Here is a 23,909-nt window from a genome sequence, read left to right on the forward strand (position 1 = left end):
ATCTTTCTTAACATCTGACGCACTGTAAGATTATAATAGCTAGACCGAGTCTCTCAGAAATTTGACCTTAACATATCATTTTGGTGTGATAATCTCGATAATAATTAATAAAAAAACGTTTACAAAAGAGGCACGTCGTTTCACAGTCGCCGAAGCGTTCGACGTGGCACTCCCTATCAATAATAAAGCTTTCTAGGCACTATCGAAACTAACTACGGTTCATCCGATATTACGTTTTATTTGGTAAACAATTATATATATTACAGATCGCTATAATCTTCAAAAATGCTGAGCATTTGGACGTTAACGATTAATACCTACATCGTTAGTACTTTGAAAAAATCTCGTATCTCACTTTCCTACTCAAAGTTAAAATGCAGTAACTCCATATGCAGCCCATACATAGTTACTACATTTTTCTTTATATTGACACAAAAAAATGAGATTTTTTCAAAGTAGTGACGATATTTATCATTCGCGCAATCGCATCGCACCGTCCAATCCTCGTAAACCATGCCCAAAAATGTAAATTATTAATTGTTTACCAAATATAACAAAACAAACTGAAATGGACTTTATAATGTTCGCAATTCACTCACCGAATCGAGAATTCTATCTTGATTCTTTGATGTCGTACACCTCCGGTCTCACTCACGGCACCGCTTCGGTCTACCTTGTCTGGTATTCCACGTACCGAGTCTGCAGTTTACTGTAGTGCATGTGTGGGGTGCGCCGGGTGGGCGGCGTGCGGCTCGTGGTGCCAGGCTGTGGTGGCGGCGGCTTCGGGGCGCATGACGTCATCGACGGGCGCGCAGGCCGGCCGCGGGCCCGGCTCGGGCGTGTATGTGAACGTGAGCCCCGTGGCGTAGATGATGCCGTCGTTGCGGACGAGGGACACGGGCACCTGAAGTAGAGGGAAACTAGAGTTATATGGTGACTAGGTATTAGGTATCAGGCGAAATTTGTATTTTAGTGGTAATAGGATATCAGTTACGCCCTTTTCCTTAACGAGGTCACACACACTTGGTTTGGTAACTACTTAGAAGGGTTTTATGTATATACTGGTTCTCGGATCTGGCTATATCATTTTATCCTGTTAGACCTTCAGTTGATCAACAATTCGACATTTTTTCACACAGCTGTAGATCCTCCACGATAAAATCTAATATCCAGGCAGGCAAGCATGGACGCGTGAGTCGCGTGATAAACGATAAAACGTCAGGCCGTCCTTTTCGCTATTTGTAAGTGCGATAGGGACGCACCGATGCGATAAAGTTTATCGAACTAGTGTGCTACGACTGCTACGCCCGCAGGTCTACAATACAAATTACAGAAAATTAATCAATGTGAGTGCGTCACGCTTCACCTTCCATTCCAACGTTTACCAATAATCAATTACTTAATCGCGTTTTTTATGTTGAAGTAATACAGATCTAATTTATTATTCTAAGAAAGTCACGCTTCTTTGGAATCACAACAACAGGCCTGTTTGGCTGTGAGAATATAAGTAATCTGGAAACCCAATAATCCATACTACCTAATACTAATTACTATTACTATTACTATCCATCCTAATATTACAAATTGGAAAGTGTGTGTGTCTGTTTGTTTGTCCGTCTTTCACGGCAAAACGGAGCGACCAATTGTCGTGATTTTTGAAGTGGAAATAGTTGAAGGGATGGAGAGTGACATAGGCTACTTTTAGTCTGTTTCTAACGCGAGCGAAGCTGCGGGCAAAAGCTAGTCCACACTAATATTATAAATGGGAAAGTGTGTGTGTCTGTTTTTTGTCCGTCTTTCAAGGCAAAACGGAGCGACGAATCAACGTGATTTTTGAAGTGGAGATAGTTGAAGGGATGGAGAGTGACATAGGCTACTTTTTGTATATTTCTAACCCCCCACTTCCCTGACATGGGGGTGGAAGTTTGTATGGAGCATTCCGTAATTTTCGAATTTATCGCGAGCGAAGTCGCGGGCAAAAGCTAGTAAATAACACACACTTTTATTTTCATAATCGGATCGATTAAAATGTTTAATGTAATGGACCATATGCCCACCGTTCCGATCATGTTTTTCGTACTTTTCAATCAGCAAAGTAAATGTAACCATATCCAAGTGACCTTAATCTGTCAAATCGTCCGTCACCCGTCTCGATTCGGCTCCATTATGATTAAGCGTCGTCCGTGGGAGCTGGGAACTCGATCCCGTGACGTCGTCAAACACTGTATTAGAATAGCCCCTTTTAGCTACAGTCATTCCAACTAAGTTGATAGGGATGATGTTTAAATTAACAGTTTAACCGACGAGGCTGTTCAAATCTCTCTCATTTCGGTTTAATATATATGTACCTAACATCACTCCGATGCATAGTATTTACTATTTAGATAGACTCAACAGTCTCAACACCCATTTTCGAATGAGGAATAGGTACATATACCGATGTCTAAAACAGCCTCAATCTATAGTCGCGTTGTCAAATCGTTTGTCACGTCCTCGATGCGGCACTAATAGTCGCCAAATGGGGCAAAGTTACTCTGATAACATACGTGTTTTCCAATCAGCAAATATATCTAACGGTCTAACCCAGCTTGTAGCCTCAAACTAAGAAAATGTTGCCAAAAAGTTTGTCAGTTCTGTAACGTCTGTACTAGATTATAATCGAGCGACACTGTAAAGAGTGGTCCAGTAAAAAAGTAGCAGTGAATGATCAGGTATATTTTTTTTATCCTTTCTGGCTGCTTACCGGCTGGATTATGTACCTAAGTATGACTGACCCGTGGGAATTATCCCGTTACGTCGAAATTACCGCCTGTAAACTATGTATTAGTACTGACAGCCTTTTTTGAGACATCATCGGATAACATTGGCATGTTATTTTGAGTCTGGCTTTAGCAAATATAACCATGTCTAACTCAAACCCAACCTAAATCTACGGTAACGAATACAGAGTCTGTCAGTTCTGTGTGCGTAGCCGAATGCACAAAAGCTCACGAAACGCTCACGAATCGAAACGCTCGTAGATATCTATCTCTATCGCTCTTGCGTATTGGCGCGACAGAGCCAGACTACCTTTCGCGTCGTAGAAATGCACTTCGGCTACGGGACCTGTACTCGTCTCGATTATGACCCGGCCGTCACCCGTGGGAACTGTATCCCGCCCCGTGACGTCGGTATTACCGCTTGTAAACACTGTACGCTAATAGCCGCGGGAAGGCCCGATTACAACACATTTATCACTTTATTACGTTCAGATAAGGATTTAAATTGAAAGAGATGCAAATCTATCATGTTTGAAAGAAACTAATAGTATTTGTTCAAGTAAACAAACTTAGAAATGAATAAACAACAAAGTTCAAAATAATGAGTTGATTACGAAATCGTTTGAGTCTCCCTCGAAGGTTTAAGTACATAAAGTGTTTGTTAATTGTGTGATTATTGTCTGGCAGAATACAGATATTTGTGTTTTCTTTAGTTTCTGTTGAAAGAACGAAGCTTGAACAAAACCCGATAACTGCAAGCCAAAACTGCGACCGGACCTGCCAAAAGTAGTTTCAGGGCAGCCGATAGATTTGGCAAATTTTGGCAGAAAGCCGAAGGCGAATCTGCGGCCGAAACTCTTCGGTTTCTGCAGGTTTATCAATTCATGTGGACACTATCTATAGTATCTATCTATAATAAACTGATTCACAGTTGTGACTATACTTACAACTTGGCAACAAAGAGTAGAAACTAAGAAGAGGCAACATCGTATTCATCATCTACCTGCGCTATTTCCCATCATCTGGAGTCGGCTCTCCTGTCCGTGTTCTCCATTCCGGGCGATTTTGGGCGATATCTGGGTTCATATTTTGTTGTTTCAGGTTTTTTGGACCGTCGTTAGCCAAGTGGCGGCATCAGGCTTTCCGCGGCCTTGTTTCGTAGTTGGTATGTATGTGGCCCATACTATGGGCTATACGCACCATGTGGTCGTCAGGACGCTTGAGGATATTATGTCCATTCCAGACCAGCGTTATCTGTTACTTAAGGTATCTGACAGTACGATCCCCACGCCAATCCTAGCTGACAACATCGTAGCGTAGTTTTATTTTCTCATACATTGATTTGAAACATTTTTATGCCAGACTGTATTAAGTCTATCTATTTATAGGTACCTAATACCCTTTTTGAAAAAACATTTAACTATACCAATAATAGTCAACGTATAGTCACGGAGACGTCTTTGTTCTGAAGCCGGGACGATTGATGGCAATTATGTTGCCATTAATTACTGTTATTAGACAAAGGAAAAAGAGAATAATTCTAATTGACACTTATGAAGATAATAATAGAAGGTATCAAACAATTATTGTAGTAACGATTTAAATACACTTTAGTACTAATTGTACCCTAAGTAGTTTTTTTGGATCTGGCGTCTATTTAACTTGTTCCTGACTTTTTCTACATTAATTCATTCAACGATGTGTGTCTGGTTGAAGAAGCGTGCAGTTCCTGCTAGAAAAAGACAGCTCACCTGAACTGCGATATATCTAGCACCACGCGCAACTTTGATTCTGCAGTTCTGTACAGCGGTGTATAGTCTGCTTCGCAACACTTGTAGCGACGATGTGGTTGAGAGAGAGGTTTCTGTTAGAAAGAGATAGTTCTCACCTGCGTAGGCTGCCGCACCCACAGCCACTGCCCCCTGAACTGCGATATATCCGGCACGACACAGAGCATAGACTCCGCACAGCGGTACATGGTCTCAGCCTCCACATCCCCGAACCACACTTGGAGGGACGGCGTGAAGTTGTCTCCAGCCAGTTCTAGCATGGCCACGTCACCGCCGCCGTTGAGGTTGAGGGAGTGGACGAGAGGGACAGGCGTCACTGGTGACCTGTTGGAAGAAGAATCTATGTTAGGAACAAGACTAATAGAGGAAGCTCTGAGTTTTTAAAAAAAGGCCCTCAAAAAGGCCGGAAAGTCGTTACACATTACGGCACCTATTGTGTACAACAAATTGCCAAATTTTATAATAGATGCTATTAGTTTCCCAAGTTTTAGGCACAAGTTAAAAAAATGGCTCATAAAAATGTTTCTACAGTCATAAAGAATTCATTGAATATAAAGATAATACTAACAATGTATATGAATAATCCAATTTAATAATAATCAAATATTAATGATAATAAATAATAATGTTATATGTAAAGAATCGCAGGCTATATAAAAATAAAAATGTATAGATGTAATTAATTACATAAATATGTGCAATAATCTAATATGGTAAAAGTTATGACCTGTAATTTTCATTACCAATAAAGAATGTATATGTCTAAGCGACCAGATGAGAAGGGTGCGATTTTGCTATCATGGTTCTAATAACTTTTAAAGAACAATGTCATTCTTAATTGAGTGAGTGAACTTATAACAGTAAAATTGCTAGTTTTTGCAGCTTATAACTATTGAAAATGTTAAAGTTTAACAACTGTCGGTAGTATCAGTAGCACCATCTTTGGGAACCGTACATGTTTTTGTTCCCACACTTATTAATTTACCTGCGTTGAGTTTCCGTTACATTTCTGCATAAGAATGACTATAAAACTTCTATAAATCAGTACTTTTGCCATAAGATATAGCATAGAAACAGCCAAGAACCTATAAATAACTGAACACTTGACATAAATAGAGGTAGAAACTTTGGCACTTAACTGTATGTTTTAATTTTAAACATCAAATTGCTAGGTGAATTGAGATAAATGCGCTACCGCTTAAGCCCCATTTACACGGTGCACAATTGTATCATGTAAATAATTTGTTCCTAGCACGGACTCTGGACTGTTCTGATCTCTTACGATATGTAGTTTGATTTAAGTAACGTTTTTTATTCTAGCACGAGTAAGGCTAGATTCACACGGCGTTATTTTTTCCTGTATACCGTACTTATATGATGAGATTTTGTCTAATACCATAGTAGCAGCGAATTTTGTATGGCAACTTTTAAAATTGTTCAGGCGTAGGTAGGTATTGCGGAAATATTTCGTATTCCGTTGTCTAAGCTTTCAATGAATTCTAAGCTTATCGGCGCGGCGTTTGGAAACTGTAATTATTTCTTTGGACATATTTTAACCATACATCGTCAAAAAATAAACTCCTATATGTACAATTGTACAATTTGTACATGCGCCTGCTAATTTTCCGGGAATTCGTGCTTGTATAAGACAACGGTAGACAGTTTCATAGCATGCTCCGTAACCATAAGCGTGAGTTTCAATTATCAAGTTTAAAAGAGGAACCAACGCGTTAACAACAGGAAGAGGGAAGTGAGTTATTGAATTCTGCCAATCATTATTATTGACAGCATTTATCGCATATTGATACAGCGATACAGCTGTAATCTAAAGCACGGAGCGTGGGAGAACGCGGTGTTTTCGTAATTAGCCATGGGAACATCGGGACGCATGTGGCGGTAGGGTTACCAGTACGAGCGTAAACAAATTATCGGGAGAATTGAAATATTGTCAATTTTTATCGCAAAAGGGAAAATGATCGTTAGGTATTCAACTTAAATTTTATTCTGAATAATGCATTCGTACCTACAAGTTTATACGAGTGAATTTTGCATGAAATGTATACAATCGCTGTCAATAGAAATTGTCGAAAGTGTAAACAAACCATTATTTTAAAGGTTAAATAACACATGGATTTAGCCCGTATCTGATGAGTTAGAATGGAAATCAAAGATATTTTGACTACAAGGTTTGTTTACATTGTTCACAAATTCAGTACAGTATGAGCTCTTAGCGTTAATATTCGTAATTTGAAAGTGTTTGGACGAATGTCTGTCATTTACGACATTTCATTTATTTATTTAAACTTAATTCCTGGCCCCGTAGCCGAATGGCATTTCTCCGACGCCAAACGAAAGCGATACGCCGCTGGCTCTGTCGCGCCAATACGCAAGCGCGATAGAGATAGATATCTACTAGCGCTTCGTTTCGTGAGCGTTTCGTGAGCGATTGTGCCATTCGGCTAGCCACCCTGTCCTATAAATGTCCTTTATTATTTAATTGCACGACATAAAATTCTACAAATGACGGACTTAATGCCTTAAGTCATTCTCTACTAGTCAGCCATTAATTGGCTTATACATAAACTTTAGTTACTGCAGGATTTTAGTAGATTAGTAGTACATACATTCTTACGAAACTTGGCAGTAAATTCTCTACATTCGGTATAATAAAACTAATCCTACAACTCCTACAAGGACAATCAAAAACTAACGTCTACATACGCGTCGTTGTCTTGAATTAGGTATGGTACGAAGTTCGACAAGCTTACGCTGGCAACCCTACGTGGCAACGACAATGCGTGTACACAACAGATGAGCTTTGATGCAGCGTTGCTAATGCGATCGTCATACTTATCTTTTAATAGGATAGACAATGTTTACTCGAGTTTTTGCGGTTTCACACCATTAAAAATCAACCCCTAAGTATTCTACAAGGTGTCGCGTTCAGCACCGATCAAACAAAATGCTAAAATGTCACCTTAATAAAAGACATTTGTATGTTCAGCGAAAATGAATACTCTCTACCGGCCTGCTCCGCGTTGTCATGTGGAAATGATTGTCCTACAGACCCTATCCTTTATAAAGACCACGCCTACTTAAAGATACGTTAACAGTACCTACATCACTCACCTGACAGACCCCATGCATTCGTAGAACTGGTACTCGGCCTTATAAATATCAGTGGAGATGATGGTCCAACCCGTCCAACAAGCCCCATCGTTGATAATTTCCTTATTGGGCTCCTTAGGGCATGGCGTAGCTTGGAACTATGTGCCTGCGATAGGCACAGAACGCTGCCTTTCTTACACCAGTGAGGGTCGCACAATACTTATACACAGATAAATTCCTTGTTCCTCCGTCCCCATTTCACCTTAGGACCACCAGACAATCGGCAATGCGGCATCGCTTCACGGTTAGTATTCCAAAAATACGCACTAAGCGTTTCGCTTCAACATTTATTTTGCGAACCGCCAAGGAGTGGAATGCCCTGCCTGAGTCTGTGTTTCCACATGAGTACAATCCAGGTCTCTTTAAAGCAAGAGTAAATAGGTATCTCATAGGTAAGCGTGCTCCACCGTAGACCGCATCATCACTTACCATCAGGTGTGGTGGTCAAACGTCTACCTATTCATACAAAAAAAAAAGATGGAATAGCTCAGAACTCACCTGACAGGTCCCATGCCTTCATAAAACTGGTACTCCGCTTTATCTGTCGAGATAATGGTCCAACAGGCCCCATCATTGATCATCTCCTTATTTGGCTCCTTAGGGCATGGCGTGGCTTGGAACTGTATGATTCGCTCCTGCGATAGGCACAGATACATGCGTTCTGTGTCCTTCATATAGAACGCGCATTTGTGGAGCTGGGAGACTGGATCGTCCGCCTCTAGAAGGGCCATTTGTTTGTCTACCTGTGGGACAAAAAGAGTGTAAGAATTTAAGAACATTTGCACAAGTTTAAGAACAAATGGACAAAATCGTATGAACTATGATTTGAGTTAGGTTAGGTTAGCGAAACGACTTATGTTTGTTATTTCGAGAAAGAATTATACGGGTTAGTATGCCAATGAATAGGCATAGGTACCCTAATCCTATAGAATTTTATCGGTTTACGTATTGTCAAATAGGAAGTCTGGAGACTTAGGTCTGGAGAGATTTTAGATTATCAAACTTTGATGGTTAAGGAAAGGACTAGACGAAAACGTTGAAGGTTTGGGCTCAAAAAGCGCATAAAGAGACTCTTAAGACTCTCAATAATACTTGGACTACAAACATAGCGCAAGCTTTAAAAACTCTGACCTAACCCAATCTCGAACTAAGTAATTCGCTTTTGCAGGTGACTTCGTCTGCGTGGAATTACTATTTTGGGTAGCCTATAAATATTTTGCTTCGCACGAAATTTACTTTAAACGTTTAAGGTATTAATCCTATAAGTTAAAGAAAACAAAGACTTATAAGGAATGCCTCTTTACAAAGAGTTACAAAGAGGTGACATGTAAAAAGGTATTCTCAGAAAATTTTAGGACATCTCGCCCGATTATTACCCACTAGTCTCAATATAGTCTAAAATAGTCGCCGAATGTCTGCACGTAATGTTCACGATAAATTCAAAAACTAGTAAACGCTTTTCTTGCAGTTATCACCTATCAATAGAGCGAATATTGAAATTTAGGTGTAGTTATGATGTACCTCTATAATTCATTAATGTTTTTAACCCCCGACGCAAAAACGACGGGGTGTTATAAGTTTGACGTGTCTGTCGGTCTGTTTGCCTGTCTGTTTGTCTGTCTGTCTGTGTGTGTGTCTGTCTGTGGCATCGTAGCTCCCGAACGGATGAACCGATTTAGATTTCGTTTTTTTTTTGTCTGAAAGCTGAGTTAGTCGGGAGTGTTCTTAGCCATGCTTCATGAAAATCGGTCCACTATGTCCCGTTGGAGGCTTTTTCAAAATTTTAATTTGTTGGTTATGTGGAAACAAGTCGCATTACCCATACAAAGTCGGGCGGGACACTAGTTATAGATCGTGGCATTCATATTAGCGAGCACATTTGTGAAATCTAACCTTTAAAATCATTGCAATACGATCCAAAGCGCGCGTCTCGGGAATAAAACGATCTTCCAAGCCGCTGCTAAATTGCGCAGTCTTGCAGAAAAGCTCATGCAACGTGATTCATTACTATGTTTGCAGATTTTATCAAAAGCGTGATAGGATCTAATGACTATCGTTTTAGTTCTTGGTAGTTAAGACAAAGTTGATAGGTAGACGTTTTATATCGATTATGTATAAGTATCGTAATATATACTCTGTTAAACAAGTCTGTCAGTAAATAAGAACAAAGAAAACTATATGCATCCTTTTCTTTAGGGTGCTAGAGAAAAGAATACCTATAGTTTTCTTTGTTCTTATTTAGGGCCCATTTAGACGGTACGAGAACTCGCATACGAGTTTTATTACATTGCGATTTGATGGCTGTGCAAAATTGTAGGTAACCTCAACAGCCCGCAATGTTACTAAAATCGCTTGCGAATTCGCACGCCGTCTAAATCAGGCCTTACTGACAGACTTGTTTGACGGAGTATAGACTGTTGGTATCGAGCGTATAAAGTAGGGGTTTTTTAGGGTGTTTAAATGGGTCTTTTAAAAACATAATAGGAGTGTACCTATGGTAATTTATTTTTAGAAATATGTTCGAAATGAAATTTTTGCGTATTGGTTTTCTTGTAGTATTTTTTTTATAAGGTAGGAGGTAAACGAGTAGACAGATCGCCTGATGGTAAGCGATCACTGCTGCTCATGGACACCCGAAACACCAGAAGTGTTGCAGGTGCGTTGCCGGCCTTTAATATGGGTACGTTCTTATCTAGAAGGTCGTGACAATTCATTCCACAGTCTAGCTGTGCGCTATACGGGTCAGGAAACTCAAGTTCACTAATGAAATAACCTTCGTTTTAGGTAGCCCATTGTGGCGAAAGGATAGCAAGGGCATGGGCCGATATGGCCGGTTTTTTCGGCAATTTTATGCAAGTTATACTTTACCCACTCTTCATAGTTTTATACCAAAAAATTCAAATATTAGTTAGAGTTTTTTCATATATGGGCCATTTTTTTCAAAGTTGTCCACCCCACTTTTTTTTTTAATTTGGAATTTTTTATGTGGTTTCCACTCAGAATCGCGAGCTCTTTCAATTCTAATAGGAGAAAAAAAGTGTCCCGATGTTTTTCCCACTCCGTTACCATTTTTTCATACATTTTGTATGGCGGTAACGGAATGGAAGGTTCGAAAAAATGTATGGAAATCTTGGGACATTTTTTTTTCTCCTATCAGGATCGAAAAGCTCGCGATTCTGAGTATTAATCGAGTAAAAAATACCCATGTTACAAAAAAAGTGGGGTGAATAACTTTGAAAAACATGGCCCATATATGCAAAAATTTCATCTAAACGATGGTAACTTAGCAGCGACATGTGACAGTGAGAAGTTCCATTAATCCCGTTACCCAGATAACGTCACATATGATGTTTCATCCTCCTTGCGTTATCCCGGCATTTGCCACGGCTAATAGGAGCCTGGGGTCCGCTTTGACAACTAATCCCAAGATTTGGCGTAGGCACTAGTTTTTACGAAAGCGACTTTCGTCTTCTTGGAATCGGGATTAGTTGTCAAAGCGGACCCCAGGCTCCTATTAGCCGTGGCAAATGCCGGGATAACGTAAGGAGGATGAAACATCATATGTGACGTGATCTGGGTAACGGGAGCTTATTGCCGATGGCGCTTACGTCTCGCGTCGTATTTGTACACGAACATCGCACATAACGCCGTAAGCGCCACCGATAATAAGGTCCCTTTACCCAGATAATGGCACATATTATATTAGAATAGGCTAGTTTCCTACTAGTCAAATCAGCTTCTTTTAAGAAATGTCAAAACGATTTGCTAATATGGAATTACTATGAAATACTGAGGAGTGACGTCACGGTCAATTCATTTACTTTACATCTTTCTCTTTGACTAATTAAATAAAAATATAGACTTATATTGACCGGGATATAAACCGTGATTACCTTTTTGATTTTTGTCAATCAATCACGGTAATCAAAGGTAATCACGGTCTATATCCCGGTCAATATAAGTCTAATGAAAATAACCGTGAATCATTCAAAACTCTTAAATAAAAATATGTTTAAAAATAACTACTGTCCACATTTTTCTTCTAATTATGTGGTGCTTTATTTCGTGCACTGCATAAAATATTTTATTTTAAGTATAGGAAACTAGCCTATTAAAATAAAGCATTTATTCAAGAGTACGTTAAACAAAAATCTAAACATTACACTAGATTCCCCGACAACCTAGGAATTGACAGATTAATTTTTACACCATTTTTATTTAATAAATTGATTAGCACAAATAAAAGTAGCTGAATTGACTTTGTTGCCACTATAGTTGTTCTCATATCATTTTTTACCAACTTCCAAATCTCAAAAGGAGGTTATCAATTTGTCTGTATGTTGTTTTTTTGTGCTATTAATAAATAACTTTGACATAGATACTTATAAATGGGAAAGTGTGCGTGTCTGTTTTTTGTCCCTCTGTCACGGCCAAACGGAGCGACGAATTGACGAGATTTTTTTAAGTGGAGATAGTTGAAGGGATGGAGACTTGGAGAGTGACATAGACTACTTTTTGTCTCTTCCTAACCCCCCACTTCCCTAAGCCAGCGTTCCCACTTAAGCGTTGCGTGTCTCGGGGCGCGCAATGGACGTCCGCGCCACGCCACCTGAATGTAATTCAAAAAACGTCTCCTCAGTACATTTTGTATAGGAAGGACGTAAGACGCGCCCCAGGTGGCGTGGCGGCGGCGTGGCGCGCGCCGCGTCGCTTGGCGGCGCGTCTTACGTCCTTCCTATACAAAATGTACTGAGGAGACGTTTTTTGAATTACACTGAAGCGGCGTGGCGCAGACGTCCGTTGCGCGCCCCGAGACACGCGACGCTCTGATGTGGCCGGTCCCTAAGATGGGCGGTGGAAGTTTGTATGGAAAACTCTGCAATCTTCGAATTTAACGCGAGCGAAGCCGCGGGCAAAAGCTAGTCGTATATAAATAATCCTTGGCTGTAGGTAGAAATGTAGTCTAGTCTAGCCTTAACAAATCCATTATAGACCTCATTCCATTATAGACGTTAAACTTTCGTGAGACATATTCAAGGTGTCCATGTATAATGTTGAGTGCAACATATATTGGTTCAATAAATTCATTGCCTTTGTTGTAGGTATGCTTTTACCCACAACGGCAGAGAATTATCAGAGAAGTATATGCGTTTAGTTTTTAACATAAAATCAAGATTGGACAAGGAATAGGAATACCTGGGCCATTTTTTTCAAAATTGTCCACCCCACTTTTTTTTAGATTTGGAATTTTTTATGTTTTTCCACTCAGAATTGCGAGCTCTTTCAAGCCTAATAGGAGAAAAAAAGTGTTCTAGGTTTTTTTCCCATTCCGTTACCACTTTTTCATACATTTTGTATGGCGATAACGGAATGGAAGGTTCGAAAAAATGTATGGAAATCTTGGGACATTTTTTTTCTCCTATCAGGATCGCTCAGCTCTCGATTCTGAGTATGAATCGCGTAATAAATACCTATGTTACAAAAAAAGTGGGGTGGACAACTTTGAAAAAAAAATGGCCGACCTACTTAACTTTCTTGTAAGGTGCATTAGGGTAATTTCGAATCACAGAAATGCTCGGGTAATTTCGAAAGGGGAATCTTGATATGATGGAAATAATGGTGGTTTTTATACGACTTTCGAAATTACCCTAATGCACCTTATTTCTTCTTTGTACCAATAATTACCTACAATAAAACTTTTTGTATTTAACACCAAACACCATTTTCCTGTGTATAAAAAAATCTGAATTTTTTTTGTGAGTCTGAGTGTGTTAAATCATACATTTTGCAAAAATGCAGAAGCGTTATAAACTATATGTAAAAATATAGCTACAGGGACCAATGTGCTGTAAAATGCAAGAGTAAAGGTGAAAAATTATAATTATGCCATGCTGTTATACAAGTATGTAAAAATTTTTTTTAATCAAAAATTATGTTTGTCTGCAAACACTGATTACAGCAGTAAATACACCGTGTTTTTTTGTTTTCCGTTAAATTCGACATGCAGTTAGGTCCAGCATCAGGATCCACCCTGTATATCAGTAATTTTCGAAAAGCTTGTAGTTTGTACATTTGGAACACATCTGATTTGGATAAAAATTGGTAGGCTGATAGTGTCCATGATGCTAAGCAAGATTCACTAGGCTTTCCAGAATGTCCTAGGTTGATTGTATGAAACTTTCCTATTTTGTTACCGAAAATGTATAGAAATCTGGTACCAATTTTTATCAACTTCGGAGACGTGATCCAAAACTTTTCGGGAATTGCTCATGATTATTGATTTTTGTTAAATACAAAAAAAATATTTTTTTTATTCCCATATATAATAAATGGATTCATTTTATTAGTCTGAGAGGACCTTAACCATAACATAACATTAAAGTCATTGTCAAGTGTTCAAATAACATTAGGAAGTGGTAAGGGATGCCACACAGGTGTTCAGTAATTAAATTAATTTTTTGAATAATTTAAGAGTTAAGAGGCTAGTTTCTTAGAAAAATTGATTGTACCTAATCTAAAGAATCTTCCCTTAAAGTTAAGGGAATTCAATAATAACCTAACCACAAAATTAAATTTTTGTAAAAACCCCCCACTGCGACATAGTATTTTGATGAAACATGGCTAAGAACACTCCCGACTAACTCAGCTTTCAGACAAAAAAAACAAAATCTAAATCGGTTCATCCATTCGGGAGCTACGATGACACAGACAGACACACATACATACAGACAGACAGACAAACAGACAGACAGACACGTCAAAACTTATAACACCCCATCGTTTTTGTGGGGGTTAAAAACAGGGTGTATATTAAATTACAGCAGTATGTTAATCCTTTGCAGACATTCAGAGTTTTTGCGGGAAAAAGGAGTCGTAAAATGTGGTTTATTAGTTTTATTACTTTCCTTTGTCACAGGCTAACGATTTTTACATACTTATCAGAAAGATCCTTGCAGGAAACTGGGTGTAGATAATGTATATCATTTTGGTAGTCATAGTGTAAACCATGAAAATACATGATGTGGAGTTTTTACAAGGTCATTTTTGTTGACAAATAAATCTAAGCCTAACATTATGAAATTAAACATGAGAGGTGTTAACTTACCTTTCTTATTATTAGCCTAGGCAAAGCCATGCCTGTCACCGAGCAGACCAGCTTCACAGTGGACCCATAGTGAACATATCCATCTCGCACTGCAAATTCCTCTGATTCACTCTCATTGTCGTCCAGCAGGTGAATCGTGAACGCTCCCCACTGAGTTGATGATGCATGAAAGTTCCCATTCTCTACATGCAGATATCTAGTCGACACCGTCTGTGACCTTAGGCGATTGAATAAAGCTACCTTCGTACCACTCGCAATACATAAGTCTGCATTCTTCAACGACTGCTTCTTCTTAGAAGGCTTCGAAATGACTTTAATTCTCTTACTATTGAATATACCTATGTCATGTCCGTTTCCATAAAACATCTTAACCGATAGCATAAAGTGTTTTCTCTTGTCAGAGTCCGATATGTACAGGGTTTTAGCCGCACAGTACTGTTTCCCATTGTTCAGGTCGAGCTGCTGCATGTCCTGGTCGGAGTTTCCTATACCTATGAAGGCGCAGAGCTGGGCCGCCTGCTCCGTCTCGCCCTCGCGCAGCATGCGCTCGCGCCGCAGCCGCCAGCCATCACCAAATAGGTATATACAGGGCGGCGGGCAGAAAAACCGTTTCTCGTTGCCGTAAGACTTCTGCGCGACTTTAGCGTGCAGTATGACGACGACCATGTCGGCGCGGTCGCGCAGGTAGCGCTCCATGGCCTCGCGCGTGAGGCGGCGCTCGTCGGGGCGGTAGGCGCCGGCGCCGGGGCCGGCCGCGCTGGCGTAGCGCGGGAACAGCGCGCCGTGCTGCGGCGGCGGCGACTCGCCCGTCGGCGCGCCGCCCAGGCCCGCGCCGAACTGGTGCGGCATCCTCGCCACGGCGCCACCTCACCGGGCGCCCCGGGTCATCACCGTCGGCGAGCCCCCGTGCTGCACCATAGCCCCTAGCCGGACCTCGAGCCCGCCGGCCTGAACCGTCTCATCTCGTGGGTGAACGATTCTCGGAGACGGAGTGGCGTCCTTCTTTATCTCTATCGGTTGTTTACGAACGACGAGCGACGTCCGGTTCGTTCTTCCGAGTCAAAATAACTGGCGACCGGGCGATTCGGCCGACGCGGATCGATACACTTTTTATTATTCACGACACTAGAAATTAATAATGATGGGAACTGCAACACATTTCTTTCAAAAACACCTGTTCCGAGTCAAAATTTTCGGACAGTACAGCCAACATTCCACTAATTGTAGATTAGTAATTCCGCTCCGTGTGCGATTTTCGACTACTTATGATCTTTTTTTAGTGAATATCCAGACAATATTTAGTAAAATAAGTTAGTAAAACTTGTGTTTATCTCGTGATAAGTTCGACAACGCCAGAAATGTGAACATTGTGAACTGTCAAATGACCATAGACTAAATAATGCGGGTGCAAGCGTGTTGTCGGTGTCGACTGCACGCGTACAAACGAATCGCCGGAATGATAGCAGAGGGTCGGCCAAATCGCGGACCGCGGAGCGCCGACTGAACTGTCAGCCGGTCGGTCGGTCATAGGATAGGATGTGGGGTTACGCATGGGGCGTGAGAAAATAAAGTGTGGGAAAGAGTGGGCGTCTCGGCGTAGTAAAACATTTGATACGTTGTAGTGAACCAAACACATATTTATGAACGTGATGCGCCAGTAGCTAACATTTCAATTGCGACTGTGTGTGTGATAAATACACCGAGTTCACGAAGCGAAAAGGTTGCGTTGTGTGAGGAAGAGACCGACGATTGACCGGAGATTCCGTGGGAAACGTCCTATGTTATGTGTCCTAATATATGTATTTGTTAGTTTGAGTATGTTTATGAAACAAAAAGTGTGTTGTGGAATTTAATCGCGTGCGATGGGAGTCACCGGCCTGTGGCGGCTGGTTGAGCCCGCGGGGAAGCCGGTACCAGTCGAGACTTTAGAGAACAAAGTGCTTGCCGTGGGTATGATCGCTTTATTTAATAACCGGCTCAGAAAATCATATCTAACTATAGTATGGATAATCAATTAAATAACACTATTTTCCCACAGATATCTCAATATGGTTGCATCAGGTTGTGAAAGGTTATCAAGATGCCAAAGGAGCACCTTTACCAAATGCCCATCTCATAGGTCTCTTCCAGCGCCTCTGCAAGCTGCTCTATTTCAGGATAAAGCCTATATTTGTTTTTGATGGTGCATTTCCAGAATTGAAAAAAGAAACAATTGTAAGTTCTCACTCATTTGTTTCTTTATTTTGTTCTAGACACATATTTTTTTTTTTTTATATCATACACTTCTTATTCACACTGCAATTTTACAATTCAATTAAATGTTTTAGGCAAAACGGCAAGATAGTAAAAACAAGTACCATTCAGAATCTGAGCGCTTAAAAAGGAGTTGGCCGTCCTTCTCAGCAAGAAAACTGCAATTGGTAGCTTGTTGGGAAAACAGATATCTCCGACTAAGAGAACTAACCCAATTAATAAAGAGCAAGATGACATGTTCAAGTTGCCTGCCTTGCCACAAAAGGAGGAATCTGAGTCAGAGTATGTACCATTTTGTTGGCATTAAAGGTGAACTTTATTACAAGTCTATAAGGTCCATAGGTAGACTCTATAAATTACAGAACATATAATTTTAAATTCATTTTTGAATGTCATTTTGTGAGTCCAAATATTATTGAGCTTCTTCAATCAAACTATTTATTTTGAAATTTATGGTGTATTCTGATTTCTCCCATGATCACCAACCATCAGCATATGTGAGGCAGTGGCATATGAGAATGATTAAAAAAATTGCATCTATTCCATATCTACCCACTGAGCACAAATGAGAATACAACAAATCTATTGAAAACTCAACATACATATATTATATTTTCCTAGGTCATCAGATGATGAAGACACATCAAATAACTCGTGGTTAAGTCTCCATTGTTGATTTACATCATCAGATGATGAAGACACATCAAGTGGCTCCATTGTTGATTTACATTCTGTAGACCTTCAGTCTGACAGTTTCAAGAAGTTGCCAACTAAAGAAAAGTATGATCTGCTTATTGAACTGAAGGAAACAAGAAAAATGAATTCCTGGGGTAAACTTCACACACTGCCAAAGAAAAGTGACAACTTTTCTGACTTCCAAGTAAGTATTGTACTATAATTAGACATAAGGCATAAAAACAACTTTATTGACTTATGGCACCTTTCATTATTAGACTGTACCTACCTAGTCATATTGTAAATATTATATGAGATCAAACACATGATGTAACTCTACATAATAGTTAATTTCATGTTTTGTATTGTTTTAGATGCAGAGATTACTAAAGAGAAGAAAAGTACAAGAATGTATAGAAGAAACAGAAAAAGAAATGGGAGATGTTGGTATGTCAATGAATGAATTGGAATCATTACTGAATGAAGAAGGTATTGACACGAAAATAGATAGTTTACCCACTCGCCGCATCGCGTCCAATAATAACACTAGATACTTACTCATTAATAATGTTAGAGAAGCTTTGGCAAAAGCCAAAGAAAGAAATGAAGTAGAAAATAAACCACAGACAAGCACAGAAGAATCCATAGAAAAACCAGCTAAACATAATGAATTAGAGGATGATCTGCAAAAAGCCATACAAATGTCTTTGGAGTCTGATGAACCTAATACAAGTGGATGTCAATCTAAGACTGACGAGTCTTGGACCTCAGTTTTAACAGACACAGATTACTCAGATATTCAGAGTGATTCTGAAGAAGAACTAGAACTGCCTGATATGTCTACTGCAAAAGCTTACATTATGCAATATAGTGATTACACACATAAAGCTATTGAAAAAATCGTAACTAAACGATCAAAAACTGGAAAAACCAAATCGAAGGTACCTGAGATAAACCAAATATTACAGGAAATAAATAGTGAAAAGTCAATAATAGCTGATAATGTTGAACTATCTTCAAGTGATGAAGAGTCAGGTCCAGAAATAATTAATTCAGAAAACTCGGACAAAAAGAGTATTGAGGATGAGAAGCAAAATACACTGGATGAAACAGATGAAAATATAGAATCCACTCAAGTATCAGTTATGTTTGTTGAAAATACTGAACCAGATGTAATATCTTTAGACTCCGATGTTGAAGAACCTATTGGAGAAACGCAAACAATTAATGTAATAGGCAAAAAATCTATAGTTAGTGATAAAGAGTCCAGTGGTGTTGAGGAATTAGAAAAAGTACCTGATAAATCACAAGAAACAGTGAAGACCGTAAAAGAAAGTATTAATAATGCTAAGGATTTAGAGTCTAGTGATACTGATGATGAGTTTGAAGAAGTACCTGAAATAGAAGATAAGCTTCGCAAGCCGGTCGTAGAACTCACGCTAAAAGTGGATGACATTCCAAATGATGAAGATGATATTTTTGCAGATGTTTTTATGCCCATTGTTAATTCCAATAATATTAAGGAAAGCAGTGTCCTAAAACCCGTAAAAAATACTTTAGAAAACATTGTCCTTAAGAAAGAACCAATTGAGAATACAGTTAAAGCCCAACCTAAATTATCAGAAGTTAATAGCGCTCAAATAGCAACAGAATATGTGAAGCATGAACTAGAAGACCTAATTACAGATGAAGATGATGAACTACAGAAAGCCATACAAATGTCTTTGGAATGTGTTGAGGAACCTAATACAAGCACAAAAATAATACAAAATGTATCTGCCAGTGAACAGTTAAACAAAAAAAAAGGTAATGATGTCAGCATGGCTGATAAACATAATATTAAAGATAATTTAATCAAGGGTCAAGTCTCTACAGAAAATCAAGAATCTGTTTTTAAACCTGTCTCTGAACCAATAATAGCAGAGTCATCTTCGGTAATGCAATCAGAGAAAAAGGATGATAGGGAAGCTAATAATAAAGGCATCCCCAAAGACGACACTAATGTTAAGGATTCTGACAATGAAATTGTTGATAACGATAAACCGAAGAAGCAGATAAACAGCCAAAAGAACCTTTAACTACTGAAAAACTAAACTCAATGGTAGAAGAGATTCAAAACGAGGAACAGGATTTGATACAAGAAAAAGGCAGACTGGATCGTATAGGAAGGAATATTACTGAACAAATGACAAAAGAGGCCCAAGAATTATTACAGATTTTCGGCATTCCGTACATTGTTGCTCCAATGGAAGCTGAAGCGCAGTGTGCATTTCTAGAAAGTGTTAAATTGACAGATGGCACTATTACGGATGATAGCGATATTTGGCTATTTGGAGGTCAGACAGTTTACAAGAATTTCTTCAACCAAAAGAAACATGTCTTACAGTATGTCTCGGAAAGGATCGAAAAGTCTTTCAGTAAGTATACATCAGTACATTTATCCGAAAAAACGGTAGTTTTCTGTACATGCTGTAAGAGTAGTATTGCAAAAGAAGACGTTGCTACGAAAGTTTTAAAACATGACTTATTCAATGATTCACATTCCACATCCACTCAATACTGACTGGTCTAATTAATCTCTTTGTAATGACTGGTTTCTAGGGACACGTATAATGCAGACCTTATATGTCGGTATAAAATATGCCTATGTCTCAACACCTGAATTCCGAAAGTTTATTAATGTTTGATATTACAGATCTAAACCGGGAGCAGTTAATATTACTAGCGCTCTTGGTCGGGAGCGACTACACAACAGGAGTGGCCGGCGTCGGCCCAGTCACAGCCATGGAAATACTGGCTTCCTTCCCTTTCAACAAGAAGCAAGTCCTAGCGGAAACCTCCAAGCAAATCAGATACGCGAAACTGTTGGATGGCTTGAAGGAATTCAAACTATGGGTTAAGGCGGGAAAGAGGACGGACAACACAAGTTTGAAGAAGAAACTGAGAAATGTTACGCTGTCAGAGGATTTTCCTAGTATTAGAGTAAGTCACGCTTGATTACTTTTAGAATGCTGAAACACTTCTCTACACGCTCCATACTTACTAGCTTGAGTTGAGACTTGTAGGTAGAGCTAAATTTTGCGAATATTCTAAAGCTACTCAGGATCAGATTAACAGCCTCGCTCACGAGCGCTGCTTCTCAGTATCAGACTTGGTATTTTTTAACCCTCTACGCAAAAACGACGGGGTGTTATAAGTTTGACGTATCTGTTTGTGTGTGTGTGTCTGGTCTGTGGCATCGTAGCTCCCGAACGGATGAACCGATTTAGATTTTTTTTTTGTTTGAAAGCTGAATTAGTCGGGAGTGTTCTTAGCCGTTTCATGAAAATCGGTCGACTATGTCGCGGTCGGGGGTTGTTTCAAAATTTTAATTTTGTGGTTAGGTTATTTATCAAAATGATTGAATTTTTGTGTCTTTTTCTATTGTAAAACGGCGAATATAAATTAATACATGTACTTATGTTGCGCCATATATTGTAGATTTTAAAAATCACATTTCATACTTTTTAGGTTGTTCAAGCTTATATGGAGCCAAACGTGGAAAAAAGCGAGGACAAATTTACATGGGGAGAATTAGACATAACTGTGTTGAGGGACTACGCGAAAAGTAAATTTGGATGGTCTCAACAGAAATTTGACGAGATATTAAAACCTGTACTAGCAAGAATGAAAGATAGGAAGAATCAAAAGACGGTGCATGATTATTTCAAAAGGAGAATAGAGTTTCACTCGTTGGAGGACCAATTGAGTAAAAGAGTTAAAGCAGCTGTGCAGAAAATGGGTCCGGAAGGAGAGAATGCCGAAGCAAATGCTACTGACGGAGACAATGTAAAACCTACTAAGAAACGAAAAAACCTGTTAAAACTTCAGCAGAAAATGAAGCAGGGCCTTCTAAACCAAAACAAAAGAGAAAACAAGCAGAAGATTCGAAACATGTTGTCAAAGTGGTTGAAGTTAAAGATGGTAAAACGGGCATAGAAATCAATGTACCAAAGACTGATAGGTATCAAGAGATTATCCCACAAAGAGAGAAAGATAAACGCCATCTGCTTGAAAATAAAATGAAAGCTATTGAGATCTTCAGGAAAACCACAATAGACCGTAAGCAAAAACCCAAGAAAAGGAAACCCATTTTGCCGAAGGATAAGGCAGATTTATCCGAGAGCAGCAGTAGTGATTAACGTTGTTATTGTTATTTTTATATGGCACGTTACTTATTTATGAAGGTAAAATAAAAATATTTTTTTATAAAATAGTCAATTTTATTGTTTACATCAACTTTTTCGGTTAACTAAGCATAGTTTTAAAAATGATTAATTACATTTATTGACAATATTTGTAAACACACAGATGATAATGCGATAAATAAAATAAATATCACTAAATTATATCTATAACTTTAGCCGAATTTGATTTCCAAAATGATAAAGTTTTAAATTTTAAGAAGTGCCTAGTGTACATGTATACAAAATTAAATTCCATGTATTTTTGCACATAACTGCATAGGTCAGCACTTCTCAAGTTTTTTTTTCACGTTATTCCCGACTATACATAAGTGACATACTACGCATCTAATTTCTTTTTGCAGAATTTTCTTCTGATTTAATTTTAGATATGCTATAAGTACTTATTAGTTATTAATTATATTTATTTCTATCTATCCATCCTTTGCCTTTTTACAGTTAAATTACGCGAACACAATGAAACTGCAAAGCAATAAATAAATCTTAGTAAGATAAACTTTAATCATGCGTGACCAGGGTCTTAAAAATTATAACGAAATAATAAACTAGCATTGAAAGAAGTTAAAAGTTTCGTTCCTCTCCTCTTTAGGACCTATTTACACAGTGCGAGTAGCGAGAACTTAATTAAATTTTATTGGTGTGCTGAAATGTATCTAACCTCAACAGTCAACGCAATGTAACCAAAATTATAAGCGAGTTCGCGCACCGTGTAAACCGGGCCCTTATTCTTCAATTGCCGTCGAGTGCGTCATTTGACGTCTTTGGCGACCAACATTTAAAAAGCTCAGAATTTATGGGTACTGCAATCATAGACCTCAAAACTGATTCCTAAGGAACATTCTGTTATCAGGTAAAAGCCAAAATTCTCAATGACATGAGAATGTTTGTTCCATAGAAGAAACTTAAAATACCCTGCTCAAATAATTGGTTTAAATCAAAGTTTCCACAAGTAATATAAAATCCGTAGCAACTTTGTGTTATAAATCATCAGATGACAACCAAAGCTCATTAATTACCAGTACAAGTTCTAGTGAACCATATTAGGGCCGAAATAAAGTAGATTTACGTTTAAACTTTTTTAGTCATTACTAACGGCCCGCCCCGGCTTCGCACGGGTACTATACCTACATGTAAACCTTCCTCTAGAATCACTATCTATTTAAAAAAACCACATCAAAATCCGTTGCGTAGTTTTAAAGATTTAAGCATACATAGGGACATAGGGACAGAGAAAGCGACTTTGTTTTATACTATGTAGTGATGATAGTGATAGTGACTTTTGGATGTCAACCGACGAAATTAGAGATCGTTATCAAGGTGCACTTTTCGTGGCAAACGGTACGGTTGGCAAAAAAACAAATACTTACATTTAAATATTCACTTTGTTCTTAACTACAAAATAAATACTTACCTTCTTAGGATTACACCTCTACGGTAAGTACGGTACAAAGCCTTTTCCGATGAACTATATATATTTTTAAAACAATATAGGTACGTAAATGACATTAATTATGTCATAAAAATACATTACGCGAAGTGTAGACATATTATTTTAATCCAAATAATCAAATGCACTCTAGATAAGACTATCTAGAATTGTTATTCAAGTACCCAGTTCAAGTCAAAAGTAGTGCACGAAGCCAAATCTGTTGAACAAATTTTAGTTATTTATTCAATGTAATTTAGATAAATAATTATAAATATGTGTATATTACATAATTTGTTAAGTATATAATGTTTTAAATACTTGTGTATTTGTTTTTTTGCCAACCATACTCTGCCACCAATACAGCACGCTGATAACGATCTTTAGAAATAACATACAACATCAGACACTGAATGCTAATACAACAAATACGCATAATATACACAAGGTTAAAATGAAAATGATTGCAATTTAAATACATAATTATTA

General features: G+C 38.6%; 2 protein-coding genes across 2 annotated transcripts; one reads left to right on the top strand and one right to left on the bottom strand.

The window, feature by feature from the left end:
• Positions 1-250: 250 nt before the first annotated feature.
• Positions 251-16,257, bottom strand: LOC125226833 (suppressor of hairless protein). Its single transcript, XM_048130959.1, has 4 exons — positions 14,823-16,257; positions 8,216-8,460; positions 4,648-4,873; positions 251-904 (listed from the first exon to the last, which is right to left on the bottom strand). The coding sequence occupies exons 1-4, from the start codon at positions 15,669-15,671 to the stop codon at positions 707-709; spliced, it is 1,518 nt and encodes a 505-aa protein (XP_047986916.1). The 5' UTR covers positions 15,672-16,257; the 3' UTR covers positions 251-706.
• A 129-nt stretch (positions 16,258-16,386) lies between these two features.
• LOC125226834 (DNA excision repair protein ERCC-5 homolog) lies at positions 16,387-22,618 on the top strand. The gene is given in 10 exon segments (XM_048130960.1): positions 16,387-16,772; positions 16,861-17,036; positions 17,150-17,195; positions 17,198-17,359; positions 17,759-17,955; positions 18,125-19,481; positions 19,805-20,167; positions 20,446-20,732; positions 21,261-21,608; positions 21,611-22,618. Coding segments are annotated over 10 exon segments (3,345 nt in total). The 5' UTR covers positions 16,387-16,684; the 3' UTR covers positions 21,932-22,618.
• The last annotated feature ends 1,291 nt before the right edge of the window (positions 22,619-23,909 follow it).

This window comes from Leguminivora glycinivorella, chromosome 6 (assembly GCF_023078275.1).
Source record: "Leguminivora glycinivorella isolate SPB_JAAS2020 chromosome 6, LegGlyc_1.1, whole genome shotgun sequence".
Classification (NCBI taxonomy): Eukaryota; Metazoa; Arthropoda; class Insecta; order Lepidoptera; family Tortricidae; genus Leguminivora; species Leguminivora glycinivorella.